The sequence below is a fragment of the Cottoperca gobio genome, chromosome 13, assembly GCF_900634415.1.
Source record: "Cottoperca gobio chromosome 13, fCotGob3.1, whole genome shotgun sequence".
NCBI classification, from domain to species: Eukaryota; Metazoa; Chordata; class Actinopteri; order Perciformes; family Bovichtidae; genus Cottoperca; species Cottoperca gobio.
Window position 1 is genome coordinate 17418727 of NC_041367.1, and position 17459 is coordinate 17436185.

General features: G+C 38.8%; 1 protein-coding gene across 3 annotated transcripts; it reads left to right on the forward strand.

Moving 5' to 3' along the window:
- Positions 1-3275: 3275 nt before the first annotated feature.
- On the forward strand, positions 3276-16511 carry LOC115017932 (high affinity cationic amino acid transporter 1-like). Of its 3 annotated transcripts, XM_029446673.1 has the most exons (13): positions 3276-3421; positions 6019-6062; positions 8570-8976; positions 9062-9220; positions 9332-9503; positions 9610-9743; positions 9824-10046; positions 10827-10966; positions 11631-11733; positions 12112-12317; positions 12431-12582; positions 13774-13882; positions 13988-16511. In XM_029446673.1, exons 3-13 carry the CDS (start codon positions 8607-8609, stop codon positions 14155-14157), a joined length of 1938 nt encoding a protein of 645 aa, XP_029302533.1. In that variant the 5' UTR covers positions 3276-3421; positions 6019-6062; positions 8570-8606; the 3' UTR covers positions 14158-16511. The 3 variants fall into 3 exon arrangements, with proteins under 3 accessions (XP_029302533.1, XP_029302532.1, XP_029302534.1); XM_029446672.1 differs by lacking the exon at positions 6019-6062 and having other exon boundaries at positions 3293-3421; XM_029446674.1 differs by lacking the exons at positions 6019-6062; positions 10827-10966 and adding an exon at positions 11261-11397 and having other exon boundaries at positions 3293-3421.
- Positions 16512-17459: the final 948 nt, after the last annotated feature.

The following is a 17459-nucleotide window of genomic DNA, read 5'->3' on the forward strand; positions in this document are numbered from 1 at the left end:
CCAATACATAATTTGGGGAACCTATACAGAGGGCCATATAGTATTAAAATCCAAAGTCTAACATAAAGCAATAAGATTTAAATGGCAAATGTCATCGATTGCCATGATAAGAAATGGTCTGCACTGTGTATGGTCTCAAATAACAGCAGAGAAAAACCAGCACCTGAAAATCATCATGTACAAACAGAAGTTTCCTGTCAGGCAATTCTTTCAAACCGGGTTTGATTAAAATGGAGCATAAATGGTAAGAGTTAAACTTTCTGTAACCCATGCTGAGTCCATTCAACAATACATAACTAACGTCGAAATGTATTAAAGAGTTAAATTTTTTGTTCTCTTCATCTGTGCTTTTAGCACATACTGAGTAGTAAAATTCTGATTTCACATAAGAGTGCTTGTTCTTTCTGCCCGTGAATAGTGAAGAAAAGCTCAAGTACTCTTCATCGTTGTTTTTGGAGAGGTAGCCTGTGGATTTCAGGAACAATCATCTCCTGCAGGTTTGAGTGCCTGGAGCACACAGTATGGAACCTGATACTTTTTTTTTAAATCCATTTGCATTTTTCCAGGATGGTAAAACACTATCCTCTATAACTTAAGCCTCCTATATAATAAGGTAAAGTATATTGTTTTCTTGGGTTGGTTTGTAAGACATTTAGATGGGATAAATCATAGAAGCCTTGAGCATCTGAACATTGTAGTTTTATCTTATTTATGTTAGGGACACGAATGGTGTAACATGACTAAATAAAACTAGAGCTAGACAAAACTATCTTGAGATAGCATCACACCAGCCGCAATGCCAAATAGGGTCAGGGCTGTAAACACTTCCTACCCTCTACTTCCGGCCCCCTTTCTCTTCAAACTCAGCCTTCACTTTGATCTCAACTACACATGTGTAAAGCTTCTTGACTGCTTCTTGCACAGTTGTGACACTATTGCTGTGGCAATATGTGTCTCCGGACAGACAGACAGACTTGTAAACACCTGCACTCTGTGGTAGTTCCCTCTGCAGTAGGTGTCTCCAGGAGACACATTTTGCCATGATGACACTCGCAGACTCACAAGGTGAAAACAACAATATCCACCATCTTGTATTACCATTACACTGGACACACGGAGCGAGGTATTTTTTTATATAAATCAATGTAGAAGATTATTAATATCATACTACTACTCTAGATGTATTCACAGGATCCTGATTTAATAAATGATACCCGCTGTACAATAAAGAAGATGTTTAATTCATGTCCCAATTTTTCACTGTATTTCTTAACCAGGTAGCCAGAATGTATGTACTGTATCTCCTTGCTCATTTTGTATGAAACAAAAATAATAAAAAACAACACAATTATAATATATATATACACGTAAATATAATATGATAAGAACACTTTTGAAAGTTGTTTCATGTGCTAGAAATTGAGCATGAACAACATTTCTGGCTGCCATCTTTGTTTGGATTAGTAAACAGTGTAAAAGGGTTAAAAGGGTTAAAAGTCTTCTTTATGGTGCATAATATTTTTTTTCCAGATGGACTGAATCCTCAAAGACTTGAGGATTCCGGTTTTTCAAAGACCATTGTGTATTTATTATTTCTTTTTCTGGAAAAAGGATGCTTATCTCTGTGACTTGAATGTAAATGTGACACATGAGAGGCACGAACTGGGACTCATTTTGTTGTTTTTGTCACTTTTCTTTTCCGAGCTTCTGAGGTTTGTGCTGGAAGCAATGTGCTAAACCTGTGACCAAGCTATCTCATTACTGAAATAATGAAGATGAAATGGATATCAATCTTCTCATTGGAGTATTAGTATCAAACTCTGGAGTAGGAGGATGTTGTGTTCCTTTTGGGTCAGACTGATTTGAATCTTTACTTTTATTGTGATTGATATAATTGTAAAGATCATTGGTGGCTGAATTAGGCCGTCTGAGTGGAGCACTCTGACATCAGGCGGAGGAGACGAGACTGTTGTCAGGCTCAGCAGAGAGCAGAATGTGCTGATATTCCTTTTGTCATTACAGTCCATTTTTCATCTTTATGCAACACTTGCAGTGACTGATTCCAATGGAGATCCTTGGGACCCAAAGTGCCACTTGTTTTCTATTGTATCAGGTAATTAAATGCCTTCTCCTGGTATCTAGAGTCTATTCATTCCTCATTAAACAGCTTGAATGAAAAGCATCAGTACTCGAGCTCCTGAGAACTAGAGCTGTGAAACACTAGTAGAAACGCCTTTAATACAGAATCCAAAGATAAATTCATGAGGTGGGAAAGAAGCCACGTTAAATGAACAGATAGTGTATCTTAAAAATCAAAATGCAGCGATATGTGGTTTGGGGGAGCATGCGTCTTTCTACGAGTCCCACAGGAACGGCATTACTTTAAAATCACCTCAGAGTGCTGACTCCCATTTATCAAGGCGATCCACAATTGGTCCACAGGGTTTGCGGCAGTCAACTATAAATCTAGAAATGTCAGATGAGTCCGCATATACAGCACTTCTCTTACCAATTAGGTTTTTAGTAAGCTTCAATACATGTAGTTATAGGCTAGTCAAAGCAAAGAAGGACACCATAAAGCAGCCCCAGCATCCAAATGATCTCAACAACCTCTGCAGTTAGTTTCAGCGCAGCAGTGCCTAAAACTTACTCATCTGGTTGGAAGGAATCCCTCCATCCCAGACTGGATGGCGTTTAGTCATGACTGGCGTGGCTTCCATTTTTATTTTTGTATGCTGAGCAGTCTGTAAGGATCTCCTTGCATTGTATAATCCCAAATTCCCTGTGTAGATTTTGGGCCTATAGATGGGGCCAAAATAAGAGGATCACGACATGGCTCCACTGCACAGCCACAGCAGGAAACGAATGGAGCGTAACAGCTTTGTTTTCCCGCTGAGACTTTTGCAACTTCTCTAGCGATCCATAATCATCCTGTGTTGATGCGACTGTTTGTATGCAACCTTGAAAGGAAGGAAGGAAGGAAGGAGCAACAGCAGGGAAATATTTCAACCTATGATATAGAGCAACATTTAAAATGAAGACATGGTTACAGGGCATGTTGCTTTCTGATCACCATCCAGGATGCCTCGTAGAAATGTACAGGAGCTGGAGGGAGGGGGATTTGCTTGTAAAGAGCGCTGTCTGGTGGTTGAAGGTGGTGTTTGCAGAAAGGGGAACACTTAGAATCTGATATTCATCTAATAATAATAGGGTGGAGCCACATGCAGCTGGGCGGACCTCCCACTGTCCTTGTGTCCACGCGTGTGTGTGTGTGTGTGTGTGTGTACAGATTGTGTGCATGCGTGCGTGTGTGTGTCTCCTTCCCAACAAACCATCTGTCAGAAGTTTTGGATTGATACGCGTTTCAGTTGAGTCGCGCAAACTGAAAGAAGCAGGATTGTTTTTGTTTTTTTAAAAGAAGGTAAGAAGTTTAAAGTTGTATACTTTTTAGATTGTTTCTTTGAAGTACACGTTTTTTTTTTTTTTTACAATCGTCACACAGGCTGCAGTTGTTTGTGAAAGGTGGAAACACCGTGGTTGCTTCTAAAGCCATGCGTATCCTGCAGTAAGGAAGTGGTGCATATGGTCTGAGATGCAGGGAGAACCATCCGGCTGATGCAATATAATCCGAAGGCATCTGAGAGAAGCTACTGTACATACCAGCAAACTTTAAAGTAGCCCAGTGCAAAACAAAAATCTTCACTAATGAGACGTAGAAGATAGACGCGAATCAGAAGTAGTTTTGTGTGGATGTTTGCACTTTGAAAAGACTGAGCTGTGAGCGTGGGTAGTAACATTGCCTTTTATAGCGAGTGCCATTTCCACCAGTGGCAATGTGCGTGACCCCCTGTGAACCCACACTGTAAATACATGAAGTTCTTTCACACTTTCTATCCTTTTGAGCAAGATTTCTATGGTTTAATAACAAAGTTTGAATTCTGATAAACTGATCAAAGTGTTAATGTTGGTAGGTAATGTAGACTTTGTTTAAACATTATGTTTGAAAAGGCATTTAGGTACTATGTGAAACTGTGAGTGTTATATTCACCTAAATGTGATATTTAATTGCTCCAAATGTCGTTTTAAACACGTGTCATGCAGGCCTACGAATACATGTTGTGTGTTTAGAAACATCTTTCTGTATTTGAAATGATGAGCTTAGCATTAATGCTGCAGAGTTGAGATACTACAGGTGAGTAAGGTAAATATTTTAACTTATAAATATCACCTTGAATCTCCTTTTCAAGAAACGTTTTTTTTGTATAATTCTTGTTATATTTTGATGTCATATTAGAGTAAAATGTTTTTACAGAGGGGATCTTGGATATGTCTTTGTATCACTGCTTTTAGGAATGCTATAATAATCAGGCTATGAATGATATATGTACAACCCCCTCTGTAGGAACCTTCAGAATATAGTTAGGAATGAAACTGGAAGGTTTGGTGTATGTGCTGCTGAAGTGGAAATTTCTGGCCCTCCAAACAAAACTCCTTTTGAGAAAATGGCCTTTAGTTTTATTTATTTATTATTTATGTATTGTAAAATGTCATACATTCATGATTTTGCAACATACTACAGGGGAGTAGGGTAAACACATGAACTAGGCTAAGAGATATTACCATGACACTTCCACAGTTGATTGCTTACAATAAGACTATTCTTTTTTGTATTACAAGTTTTCTTTAGTAATGTTTAAATATGGTAAATAGGCATCATTTGAAGACTTGCCTGAAGTACAGAATCAGTTAATCAGAATCAGAATTATCTTTTTTGTCATTGGTCATTTGTCATTTGTGCTTTACATATAGGTAATTGTTAGAACTAAACTCTAAATCTTTTTGGTTTAACATTGTTATTAAACAGTACTTGCATATGAACAAGTGTTATTAGTTTATAATTATAAAATTACTCAGCACAAGTTTGATTCGAGAAAAGATGGATAATTGACCCGGTAGATATTTTACAACAATGGCATCTAGAAGATTAGTTCACCCTGTGCATTAATTTATAATTATGTTCGATAATTGTATTACAACACAATGAAGTAAAGACATTCTGGTACATCACGCCCCACTGCTAATCACTAAAATCACATCCCAGATCTTTTTGCCATACATTTCTGCAGTAAGTGTGGACAAGGAAGAACTATGATGGTCCAACAGAACACTGTAGATGAAGGAGATTTCCCCTTTCAGTGATGCTGAGCTCTCCATCCTTGACAACACTACAGTCGTCAACACTACAGTCGTCCTGCCCCTCCAGATTAGTTTAACATATTATTTCCACCTGAGGATGGCAGGTCTGGATTGGAAGATAGAGGAACTAGCATTACATCTTCTTTATCTTGCCAAGTCTGAAGAGTATTGTGAATTACACAGGTTCTTGATGCTGTGTGTAGTGCATTTATGTTACCGATAATTGGTAGAGAGGCCAATTGGAGCATTTTAATTATGCACTGTGATCACTTGCCAAATAGATATGAATTTATCAGGTTGTATTATATGTGGGAGCAGTGTTACGGACACACTGCCAGCCAGTCAGACACTTATCTTAGAAAGAGGACTGCTCCTGTAAATCAACACACTATACACACGCGAAGATATAGATGGTAAAATAGCAGTCGCTCATGTTTTGGGGATAAAAGTTATTGCGTAGATGCTGTATTTGGTGTCACTGTGACATTTATGGTTTTGCATAAAGTCACAGAGTATAAACCATGAGGAAGGCACAGGGTGTAAACGCAGTGAGAAGCCTGCAAGGTCACGTCAGCCGAGCGCTAACAGAGACTGGCTTGTTTTTGAAAGAGGCGTTAACATTCCTCAATCTACATCATGGCCGATATTATTATTGTTTGTGTGTGTTTTTTACATTCATGCTTCAAACTACCAAGACATTTTAGATCTTCAGACTTGTAATTATTTATGTGCCTGTTTCATGAAATGGATTTTTTTTTAGGTTTCAGGTCTAAGTGGTTTTGAGACATTCATTTATTTAGTTTATTTCTGTTTTTCCACAAGGGCAAGTGTTCTCAAGACCCACTTTGAAGCTGCCATCTGTGAAGGTATGATCAGCAAAACTCTGAAAATAGTAAAAGCTGTTGTTCCTTTTCTAAGGACTGGGACTTGTTGATACATGTTGTGCTTTGTAGCGTTAATGTTACAAGGTCGATGTGACCTGAGAGGTGTAACTAAGGCCTTAATCCCTGGAGAGGAAAGTTTGTTTGGCTTGTGTAAGGTGTCCGTTTTATGATCGCCCTCACATGGAATTTTGTTTGCTCCATCCCTCGTTACACCAGAAGAGCAGGTGGGCTTTTTGTAGTGCTGCTGAATACCCTTCACATGCCAAATGGGATTTTAGTGGTCTCTGAATTGGATCTCTGCTGTTGTCGTCTTTTAAATAAAAAATTAAATACAAAATATTTAAAGACAGAGAGCAGAGTTTTTCAAAATAGTTTAGAAAGTTTTATACCAAAATCCTTAGATAAACAATATCAGGTTCTAACAATATCTGAAGCTATTCGCTTGTTATTTGAGGTTATATTAATTTGATTTGATTTGACTACGTATTATATTAAAGTAGTAGTTTGATGTGTTATTGTGACTCTGATATCCTCTCCATGTAATGTCACAGCTAACATAAAAAGCATTTGAAGCAGCAAAAGTATTTTGCCTGAGGCCAAATAGCGAAGAGCATGTGACTAACTGCTGTTCCAAATTCACCCACAAGCCCTCCGTACGTCACAAACAGGTGTTGTGTGCAATGATTGGCTGAGAAGAGGGCAGGGTTCTCTCCTGCCCAACTCCTTTTTTAGCTCTGCCACTGCATGTCACATCTTGTGCATGCAACAGTGTGCCTCTGTGATGAGTTCTGAACTTCTGGCTGTTCTCGCCCTCTGCGTGTTGGTCTAAGCCCAACAAAATGTCTGTCTGTCCAGGTTATCATAACCTAGACAGACAACACAAATCTGTTCAGCAGCTTTCCTCTAATTTAGTCCTTAAATCTTATCTTCTTTTTGAACAATGTTCTACACACATCCTACCTCCCTGATGTGTAGTGGAAATAACCCTTTGTGCGTCTGCATAATCACAGAGCGTGTGATTGATATTGTCTTGTTTGATTGTAAATCCAAATTTATAACCTAAATCTAAATCAAGTATTTATTTGATGTAAAATGACTTTTCCCTGTATTTATGACTTAACTATAATAAGTAGAGTGTGCCAGAGTCAGTCAATCTAACGGGGGGGGGGGGGGGGGGTTATAGTCATGTGAAGTTTTACTGTTCTATTTGTGAGCTGGACACCTGAATGGTTTGTACACTAAGAGGCGTCTGCGTCACGTGTCAAACCAGCGCTCGTAAACGTCTCTCTCAGCGCTATTCATCCTCAGCTGACTGGAAAATGAGTCTATAGCTACACTGGAGAAAGTAAACTGAAAGAAGAGTAACTGTGTACGTATATCAGTGAAGACAGAAGATCCTGTTTTTCTATTGCGTTGGGAAAGTGAGTACTTGTCTGCATTGTCGGTGCGATCTATATCTGTCTCTGCTGTGCTGTTTTGGAACAGGCTTTGAAACGGGATCTTAGATTGTCAGGGTTATGCCATGCACAATATTTACAAAATAAAAAGTTATAAAACGTTCGGTCATTAGTTCACCTCTTTTTCTGTTTTGTCATTACATAATAAACGCTGAGATTTAAAATGTGACTTTGTTATATTGATATTGCATTATCTCACATTACAGTATCTGAAGAAGATATTGTTCACGTGCCTTAATTTGGCATATTGTTGTTTGATGAGAAGAACAGTCAGCAACGACTCACCTGGAACAACTTGTATAACAGATAACAGTATTTGAAAAAGGGAACAGAATATCTTGTGGAAGTACTTATAGTACTTATATCTCTGCAGATTTTGCAGAGCATACATACAGTTTGATCCACATATTGATAGATCATACTTTTTATCTAGAATGCAGAATATATATGCATACAAGGTTATCTGTATCTGTATGTACTTGTTATTTTGTTATGTTATTATCCTGTAGCAGCGTGTTGTGTAATCTGTGACTGATTTAATTAAGATTTTCTGTCACTGACTTGAATGAAGTCACAGTTTTGTTCTAAGGACCAGAACGTTTGATTATTACGTTGGGTTAATGCCCATCATCATGCAAAATACTGTAAACCAATAGTCATATTCTCTTTTTCTTTTTCTTTCTTTGTGACGCCTCACAAATCTCCAAAGCAATATCCTCCATCACTGAACCGGAAATGAAAGTAGGACTGAGCAGAGGAATTGTGTGTCTTTTCTGCAAATACCACTGGGACAAACCCAAAAAACTAAACAAAATGTCAGATTTAGCATATGTCAGCTCTTTGTAAATATTATATGTTTGGGGAATTAATTGACTAAAATAGTATTTCCTAAAACATCAAATTAAAGAGAAAATAAAACAAAAAGTTACTTAATCTGGGACTGGAGTAGCACATTTAGTTTGTTTCCCCTTTGTCTGTTTCAATGCATACTAATCTCAATGCTCTGTTACTCCTGTCTTGTTTTGTCTACAGGTAAACCATCTTCTGTAGAGCTGTAGTGCTAGCCAGGATGATTCTGGAAACATTAAAGGGCATTGGGAAGCAGCTCCTGCGGGTGAAGGTCGTGGACTGTAACACAGAGGACTCCCGCCTCTCTCGATGCCTCAACACGTTTGACCTGGTGGCCCTGGGCGTCGGCAGTACGCTAGGTGCTGGAGTCTACGTCCTCGCTGGCGCTGTAGCCCGGGACAGCTCTGGACCTGCCATCGTCCTCTCCTTCCTCATCGCTGCCCTCGCCTCCGTCCTCGCTGGTCTGTGCTACGCCGAGTTCGGAGCCCGTGTCCCCAAAACTGGCTCGGCTTACCTCTACAGCTATGTGACGGTTGGAGAACTGTGGGCCTTCATCACAGGCTGGAACCTCATCCTCTCTTATGTCATCGGTGAGACACTTTAAATGAGGAAGGAAAAGAGTTGGCTGCTACGCCAGATATTGTTCAGTTTACATGAATACTTTCCTCCACACAGGAACTTCCAGTGTGGCCAGAGCATGGAGCGCAACCTTTGACGAGCTGATTGGAAAGCACATTGAGGAATTCTGCAGACATCACATGACCATGAATGCCCCGGGCATCCTGGCAGAGTATCCAGACATATTTGCCGTCTTCATCATAATCATTCTGACAGGTGAGGAGCAGCTCAGTATATATACAGTATCTCTCATATGTTTTATCTCACTTTTCTTTCTGACATCACAGGCTTCCATATTTCACATTGTCTTTTTATAACCGCTTGCAGGACTGCTTGCATTTGGAGTGAAAGAGTCAGCCATGGTAAATAAAGTGTTCACCTGCATCAATGTCCTGGTGCTGGTGTTTATGATCATCTCGGGCCTGGTCAAAGGAAGCCTAAAAAACTGGAACTTGAACCCTGAAGAAATCCTCAATGGCACAGGCAACTCTAGCCTTAAGTGGGTGAAATTAAAAGTTTATTCCCAAAAGGAATTATCTGCCAAATATATATTTGTGTATTGTGTTTTAAATGAGCAAATGTTTTTTTTCACCTTTTACTTCTAGTATTTCTGAAATCTTACCAACAAAAGAAAGCCTTGGTGAAGGCGGCTTCATGCCTTTTGGTTGGACTGGAGTCCTCTCTGGTGCCGCCACCTGTTTCTATGCATTCGTAGGGTTTGACTGCATAGCCACTACAGGTGAGAGGAAATGCATTCAATTGAAAAGCAATGCTCTTGACCCCTACCGTCTCACATCTCCAGTTATGTGCCCTCCGCAGGAGAAGAAGTGAGGAATCCTCAGAGGGCCATTCCCATTGGGATTGTTTCCTCGCTCCTTATTTGTTTTGTGGCGTACTTCGGTGTGTCTGCGGCACTCACTATGATGATGCCTTACTACTTGCTGGATAAGAACAGCCCACTGCCAGCGGCCTTTAAGTATGTGGGCTGGGAGGGAGCCACTTATGCAGTGGCCATTGGCTCTTTATGTGCCTTGTCGACCAGGTAAGAGGCTCTCCTACTTCCTCTCAGCATGAGAAGTCGCAGAGGACTTGTAAATGTTTCCATGCTTTTTTTGTTTTATGACTTAATAATTGATGTCCAGTACAATGAATATGTAAATTAATATATTCTCTTTTATTTAAGTTTGTTGACATTCATGTTTAAATGTTGACCACTGGCATGAATACAAATGATGTATTTTGGATATTTCCTGCATGTGTGTCTGTATATATTGTTTTATAGCAAATTAATAAACAGATAATATTTACTTAGTATTAAATAGTATAATCCCAAGGCGTTGAAAGTGTGAGGCAGGCCTCCCAGGGGGCTCCAAACAGCTTCACAGGAGGCTCAGTAGCCAATATAGGACTATATTGGCTATACTGTTGAGTGTCTATTAGATCAAATAACATTATCATGATCACATAGGCATCCAGCACATGAGTGAAACTAAGCAAGTAAAGAAATGGAGGGGGGCTTTTTCCAAGCTTTGTCTGAGGGAGGCCCACAGTCTCAGTCTTTGTAAACCCCGGCTCTAATCTAATTTGCAATGCTCACCCTTAGATGGGCCTTTGGCCAACAGTATATTGACACCCCTGTCCTATTTTTATGTACTTTATTCTGGGGCTGTTTTCATAGTTTGGGCCCATTAGTTCCAGTTATGGGACATCTAAATGTGGGACAGTAGTGTTCCTCCATCTTTGTACCAACAGCTCGCTGTTATCCTCTCTAACTGTGTGCATTCACTTGCACGGCATGCTTTTTCTCTCTGTCCCGTACTAGTTTACTAGGCTCCATGTTCCCAATGCCCAGAGTGATCTGGGCCATGGCAGAAGATGGCCTGCTCTTCAAATGCTTGGCCAAAATCAACCCACGAACCAAAACCCCTCTAACAGCTACAGTAACATCAGGTGTTGTGGCAGGTGAGGTTATGATCTAAACATACTAACTGATTCTGGTTCCTATCCCCCTATAACCCCTATACAGTCTTGATACACATGGGCTCAACACAAGCACTGAACCAAAACAAATGCAATATTTCTTCTTGAATTATTGCAATGTACAAAGCTGACCCAGGAACACCCTGAGTACATCATCCTGTGTAGTTTGTCAGGATGGCTACAGTTGAGGCCTTGTGTGAAACCAGAGTTCCCAAACATATTCTTTATGTTAAAACTATCTGCCTCCTCCTCCTTCTTCCTTCATCCTTGGCTTAGTCTCCTTGGCTCCATGTTTCCGCTCCCACGCATTATCTTTGCTATGGCTCGCGATGGTCTGCTCTTCTCGTTTCTGGCACGTGTCAGCGAGAGGAAGACGCCCACCGTCTCCACCTTTGTGGCAGGGCTTATGTCGGGTAGGTTTTCTGAGATGAGGCCAAAGGCAACAGTGCCCTCTTGGGGAAGGATGATGGAAAATCACATAAATAAATGGAGCTGTAGAGTATTAGTTTAAAAATGTGTATCAATCTGCAGATATTGTATCTAAAAATACAATATTTTGTGGTGAAAGGGCATTTTTAACTTTTTTATTACTTTGAAGAAATCTATCTTCTTGCTGACTTGTATTTTTCTCCCGTGTGTCCTGCAGCTGTGATGGCTTTCCTGTTTGACTTGAAGGACCTGGTTGACCTTATGTCCATCGGCACTTTGCTGGCCTATACTCTGGTGGCTGCCTGTGTGATGGTCCTCAGGTAATTATAATAGGATAGTAATAATAGTAATACACTTTCTTTACATAGCACTTTTCATAAATAGAGTAACAAAGTGCTGTACAAGATAAAAATGGCGTACAAACAATGATAACAACAACTACATTGAGCAAAGGACCTACATATGAGACAAAGTGCAGTAAGTAAAATAAAACAATATAAAATAATTACAATAATCAATAAATATAATATATTTATTATATATAATATATAAATATAAGAATGCCTTTGTATATATTGGGTTTTAAGAAATGACTTAAAAGTGAATTCAGGCCACGAACCATAAGAAGAAAACACTTTCACACAAACATTCTTTGTGTTTCTAAGTCTGGTTTTAAACGTCTGTTTTGCTGTTTGAAGGTACCAGCCTGAACAGCCCAGTGGCGCCTATGAGATGGCCAACACTCAGGATGAACCTGAATTGGCTGAGACTTATAATGAGGGGAGCATTGACATACTAGCACAACCAGAGGATCGCTTCACCTTCAAGAATCTACTTTCCCCTTCAAACACAGAGCCGTCCCATCTGTCTGGGTTTGCCGTCAACATTTGCACCAGCATACTTGGTGAGACGCATAAAAAAGCCAGAGAAAACTGGATCAAAGTGCCTGGAAGATTCACCTGTTACTGATGCAGCACATGTGATGAGCTCTCTTTACGCTTTTGTTCTTCCCACCAGGTGTTCTGGTGTGTGTCTTCAGTGTTGTAGCTGTTCATGGAGGGCTGGCAGCCTGGTCAGTGTCTGTTCTCTGTATTATCGTGGTGGTCTGTCTGTCTGTCACCTTCATTGTGTGGAGACAGCCGCAGAGCAAGACCAAGCTTGCTTTCAAGGTAGATTGCTTTCTCTCACTACTTCATAGTCAATAGTACAAGATGACATCAGAGTGTGATAAACTTGATGTGTAAATGACTACAGTTAATCTCAATAATCCCTTCTGCACACTTGAAGGTTTCATAAAAACCCTTTTAAAAGCGGTTTTATGTAAAATACAGTCACAGAGCAAACAGTGAGAAGGGGAGGATTTGCTCTTCAGACTTCACTGTTGCTCCTAAAGGCCCTGTCACACATATCCATACTTATACCTTACCTTATATCAACGTACACCAGTGTGTTGCCATATATTTGTGTATATCTTATGCATTCGTTGGGTATTCGTCTGATACATTTTGTATGAGGAAGTGATGCTCTATCAATAGGTTAGACATGCGTATCTGTATATGTTCACTTTTCCGATCCGATGAAAAGTTGGACGTATTTGGACAAACCTTCGTATGCGCCGGCATACGTTTCTGTCATACGGATATGTGTGACAGGGCCTTAACCTGCTAAACGACCACAAATCTTTTAGCCAAACAAATGCAACATGTGTGTACTTATTAACATTCTTTGGTAAATATTTACAAAGTACACAACATGCTTTGTAATTGATTGCTATCTGTTCTTTTGATTCATGATTAAAATCAACTTGCAGAGATGTGAAATTGAACATGCCATCATCACCTATATTTCTCTGTATGGTAATGCAGTCAAGCCTGCTGTAATGAAGTGAAGCGGTTATCATTGTCAAAGCCCATCCACCTTACCAAATAAACCAGGCAGATTTTGGGGGAAATGTCCTCAATTTAAACACAATATGATGTAGCTTTTAGAAGAGTTTCAACAAGCAATGACAGAATATATGTAGAAAAAATCTACTTTTATCTTTTTTAAGGAATCCTTGATGGCTTGATCAGAAAAAATGTGACTAGTTTGTAATATATTTTAGAAGTTTTGCTTAAGTTTATCTTTTCTTAATATTACATTACAGTTCATTTAGCTTACAAAAAGTGAAAACAATCATGAGGATACAACTCCTGAACAGCAAGAATCTTCCAAGTACATTAGCTTCAAATAGGTGAAATCATTTAAGTGCAGAACAATATCTTCAAATAAGCCAAACCAACGTGCAACATACAGAAACAATAGAAGCCAAATCAATATATTTAAGGTTGTAATGTTAACGACACACTCTCTCCTCACAGGTTCCCCTGCTGCCCTTTGTCCCAGTCATCAGTATGTTCATCAACGTCTATCTGATGATGCAGCTTGACAGAGGAACCTGGATGCGCTTTGCCATCTGGATGGTCTTAGGTACTTTGGATTTTTGATCAACAATGTCAAACATTATCTCTGCTGTCTGTTCTTGTGTTTCGAAAATGAAATGTCCCTGTCACAATGTTTCTACTCCATTTGTAGGTTTCATTATCTACTTCGGCTATGGTATTCGCAACAGTGCAGAGGCGTCGCTGACCAGGTCCGACACCTACACGCCAGCCTGCTCAATAAACGGAGAGCCCATGGCTACAGAGAAGGAAGCCTTCCTTCATGAAACACAAAATGGTACCGAAGACGACAATGAAGATTAAGGTGGAAAACGGAGGTTCAGTAATCCTTCAGCCTTTGTCTGTTCTGTTAAAGTCTCTGAAATAGCTCCAAATCCAGGTATCCAGTATACAAGCACCCCTCCAAAACACACCGTTGAGTTGTGTCTTTATTCCTGCCAACATTTCTGATTGAAGTAAAAAGGCTAATTATATATAAAGGTGAAAGAAAATATATCCGAAATCCAATATTTTATTTCAGAAACGTTTTATTTTTTAGCTAAAAAGTATATTTTTGTATGTGAAGCACAAGTAGATTTAACTAAGTTTGATTCAAGGAAACTGTTGTACATATATCTATTGCTAAACTTTATTGCGGTTTCTTAATCCACAGTATATCAGAATAATAAGCCCCATTCTTTTATTTCTTTTTTTTTGTTAAAGCATATTTGAGGTTGATTTTTTGAGAGTTCGGCGTTTGTTCCTGTTCTTCTAGCTTGAATTTGCTCAACATTTGTATATGATGGCTGTTGGCAGAAAATATGGCTTACGAAAGCATTTTGATGAATACAAATGAGGCAAGTGTGCATGTGTTTGGCAGATTTCTTACTAAATGTGCACTCGTCATGCTGCATTAGAAAGCACGGCGCCGGCTAGTGTGTCCAAATCCCATGGGAGATTATGTTTTAAATCCACAATCCTTTTTCTTTTTCACACCTTTTAATTAATTAAGAATCAGGAAATAATTCTTCTCAACTTCACTGTAACTTCAGTGTCTTTTTGTGTTGTACGTTTACCTCAAAGTTACAGCTTTGTACGAGTTTGTCCTGTGAAAATTCACTGTATAGAAAGCGCAACTCTGTATCTGTGTTTTACAGTAACAGTATAACTGAATTATCTGGTACAATACTTTGTGATTAGTATATCTCAAAAAGTATTTGTCTTTTAGCTGATGGATGGTTTCCCCACAGCACACATTTACCAAAGATCAAATACACCAGTGCTGTCTCCATAAACTTTTAACTAGCCAAAGAAAAGAAGCTGCTAATGTTAAATGGTTTACAGATACTTCAGAGGGCGTATTTTAAGTGCCTGTTTTCACCTTTTATAGAGGTATGATATTTCTTTACAGCTATTGTGAAATATATATATCGTCTGTACATAATGTAGACTTTTGAAAAAGTGTATATTTATAAGAGCAATTTCATATTAATGGATCATTTTCACTTTTTAGTTCACACACATCTGAATGGGATGAAGCACAATCAGTTTCCATAGTGATCAGAAACATACTGCACCAACCCTCACGGTGTAACTCAAGCGGTAATATATCAGAAAGCGTGTCAGCCATTCAGACATTATTTTAAAATGATTGAAAGGAAAGCTGAGTGTGAGTGTGTGTAGATTCCCACGGCAGCTAAAACCTGAATGCGACGTATCAAAGTGTTTACTAAAGACTGAAAATGCAACAAGGAGAAAACTCTCTTTACTGAATCCATCTTTTATTGTGCTTTTTATGTTCTCTTGAGAGAAACTATCGGATGTTACCAGAAGCCAAATTATGTTAGATTTAATTGGATTTTGCGTCAAAACAATGTTGCAATTCATTGACAGAATTGTTGTAGATTTAGTTTAACGGTGACATCGAAACAGCCTGCAAGTTTAGAAAGCTGCACGGCTTTGTAAATAAACACGTTGTATGTAACTGTGTTGCATTTTAAGATATTGGAGCAGCATTGTCGAATAAGATTATGATGCAGAAATCTTTCTGCAACTGGCCTTTGTTTAAACTGGGAGATGTGTTCATCAGTGGGACTTTATTGCACATACATTAATAGCATTACATGCGTTATTACCTGTTGCCATTTTTCAACACTAAATGTCTGGTTTTTTTGTAAATACTGTTTTGGATTTTGCCTAAAAGCTACTGCCCATATTACAACTAAGTAGTAGAAACTGTGCCAACAGTATTGTAGCTGTTAACAATAAAGAGTTGGATTATATTTGTTTGAAAGCACAAATGGTTTCAATACTTGGGTGAATATAATCTATTGAGTTGGATGTAATACATTAAGCTCTGGTTTCACTGACAGTGATTTTAGCCTTTTCTTATGGGTGCTGAAGTTACATTAAAACTCATGAGAGGTTTCATCTATGCTAAAGTAGTTACATTTCTGTCCTTGGCACTATCTCTTTTATGTAAACATTTGCATGCTGCACTATTTCAGAAATGTTTCAAATCTTTAAAAATAAGATGTATATGTGTATAGCACTGCTAAGTTATAAAGTGTTAAACAGTGTATCAGAGTGGTGAAGGTCAGCTGTTCAGCATGTGTTATCTTGATATTGGTTGTGGTTTGTATGGTTACTGCTGTAAATAAATAATGCTGAAAGTGAAAGCAACAGACTTTTTCTTTGATTTGTGGGGAAATGCGGTGCACACATCCCACCATCATGTTACATAATGCTTTGCCAGGCATAGAACATTGTATTATGGATATGTTCCTGTTTTTTCAAATGTCTTTAAAAAAAAAATATATATATATATATATATATCTTTCGTTTGGATTCACTAAAAATGTAAGATGATTAACTGCTTTGTATTTTGTGGATAATATATTAATACTAATAATGGAGTTTTGCATGGCTAAAAATACAATCCATTCGGGAATAATTAAACAAAGAAAGCTCTTATATATCTAGAAGTAAAACTGTGGATACACGGAACTGGATTTACTTTTATCGTGTCTTTTGATTCGTAATTGTATTGTGTAGACAGCAGTGGCGTAGCTAGGCCTATTTTAGGTGGGCTTCAGCCCCACCTCCTTTTTGTGTGGAAAGGGGTTAACCCAAAACTCCCTTTCATACTTTACAATGTAATCTACCGGGATTGACCAAATAAAAAAAAACTGGCTCATGCTCCTTTTTGAAGAATATATGAACATGAAAATATTTCACTTAATTGTCATTGGTTATGGTATTTTTTATACTTTGATTGATTGATATATTTTTCAAATTAGTGTTGAGAGTTGTGCCCCCTCCCCTTACAAGACCACAAAGTTCTATTAGATCTAGCATCTTCATGTTGCTCTCAAAGTTCACCAGATGCATACAATTAACTTTAAAATGTTAAAATAATTCTGCCCGGGGGAGCATGCCCCCAGACCCCCCTAGAGGAGGTGAAGTCCACCCTACTCCTAAAACACGTCAACATGACTAAGGCCAGGTAACATGGACCTGGTTAACATGACTAATATATTGACAACGCAACCAGCACAAAACACTATGGGTGTGTAGCGGCTTTGCTCAGTGCAAAACTCCCAGACTTACTTCTCCATCATCATGCC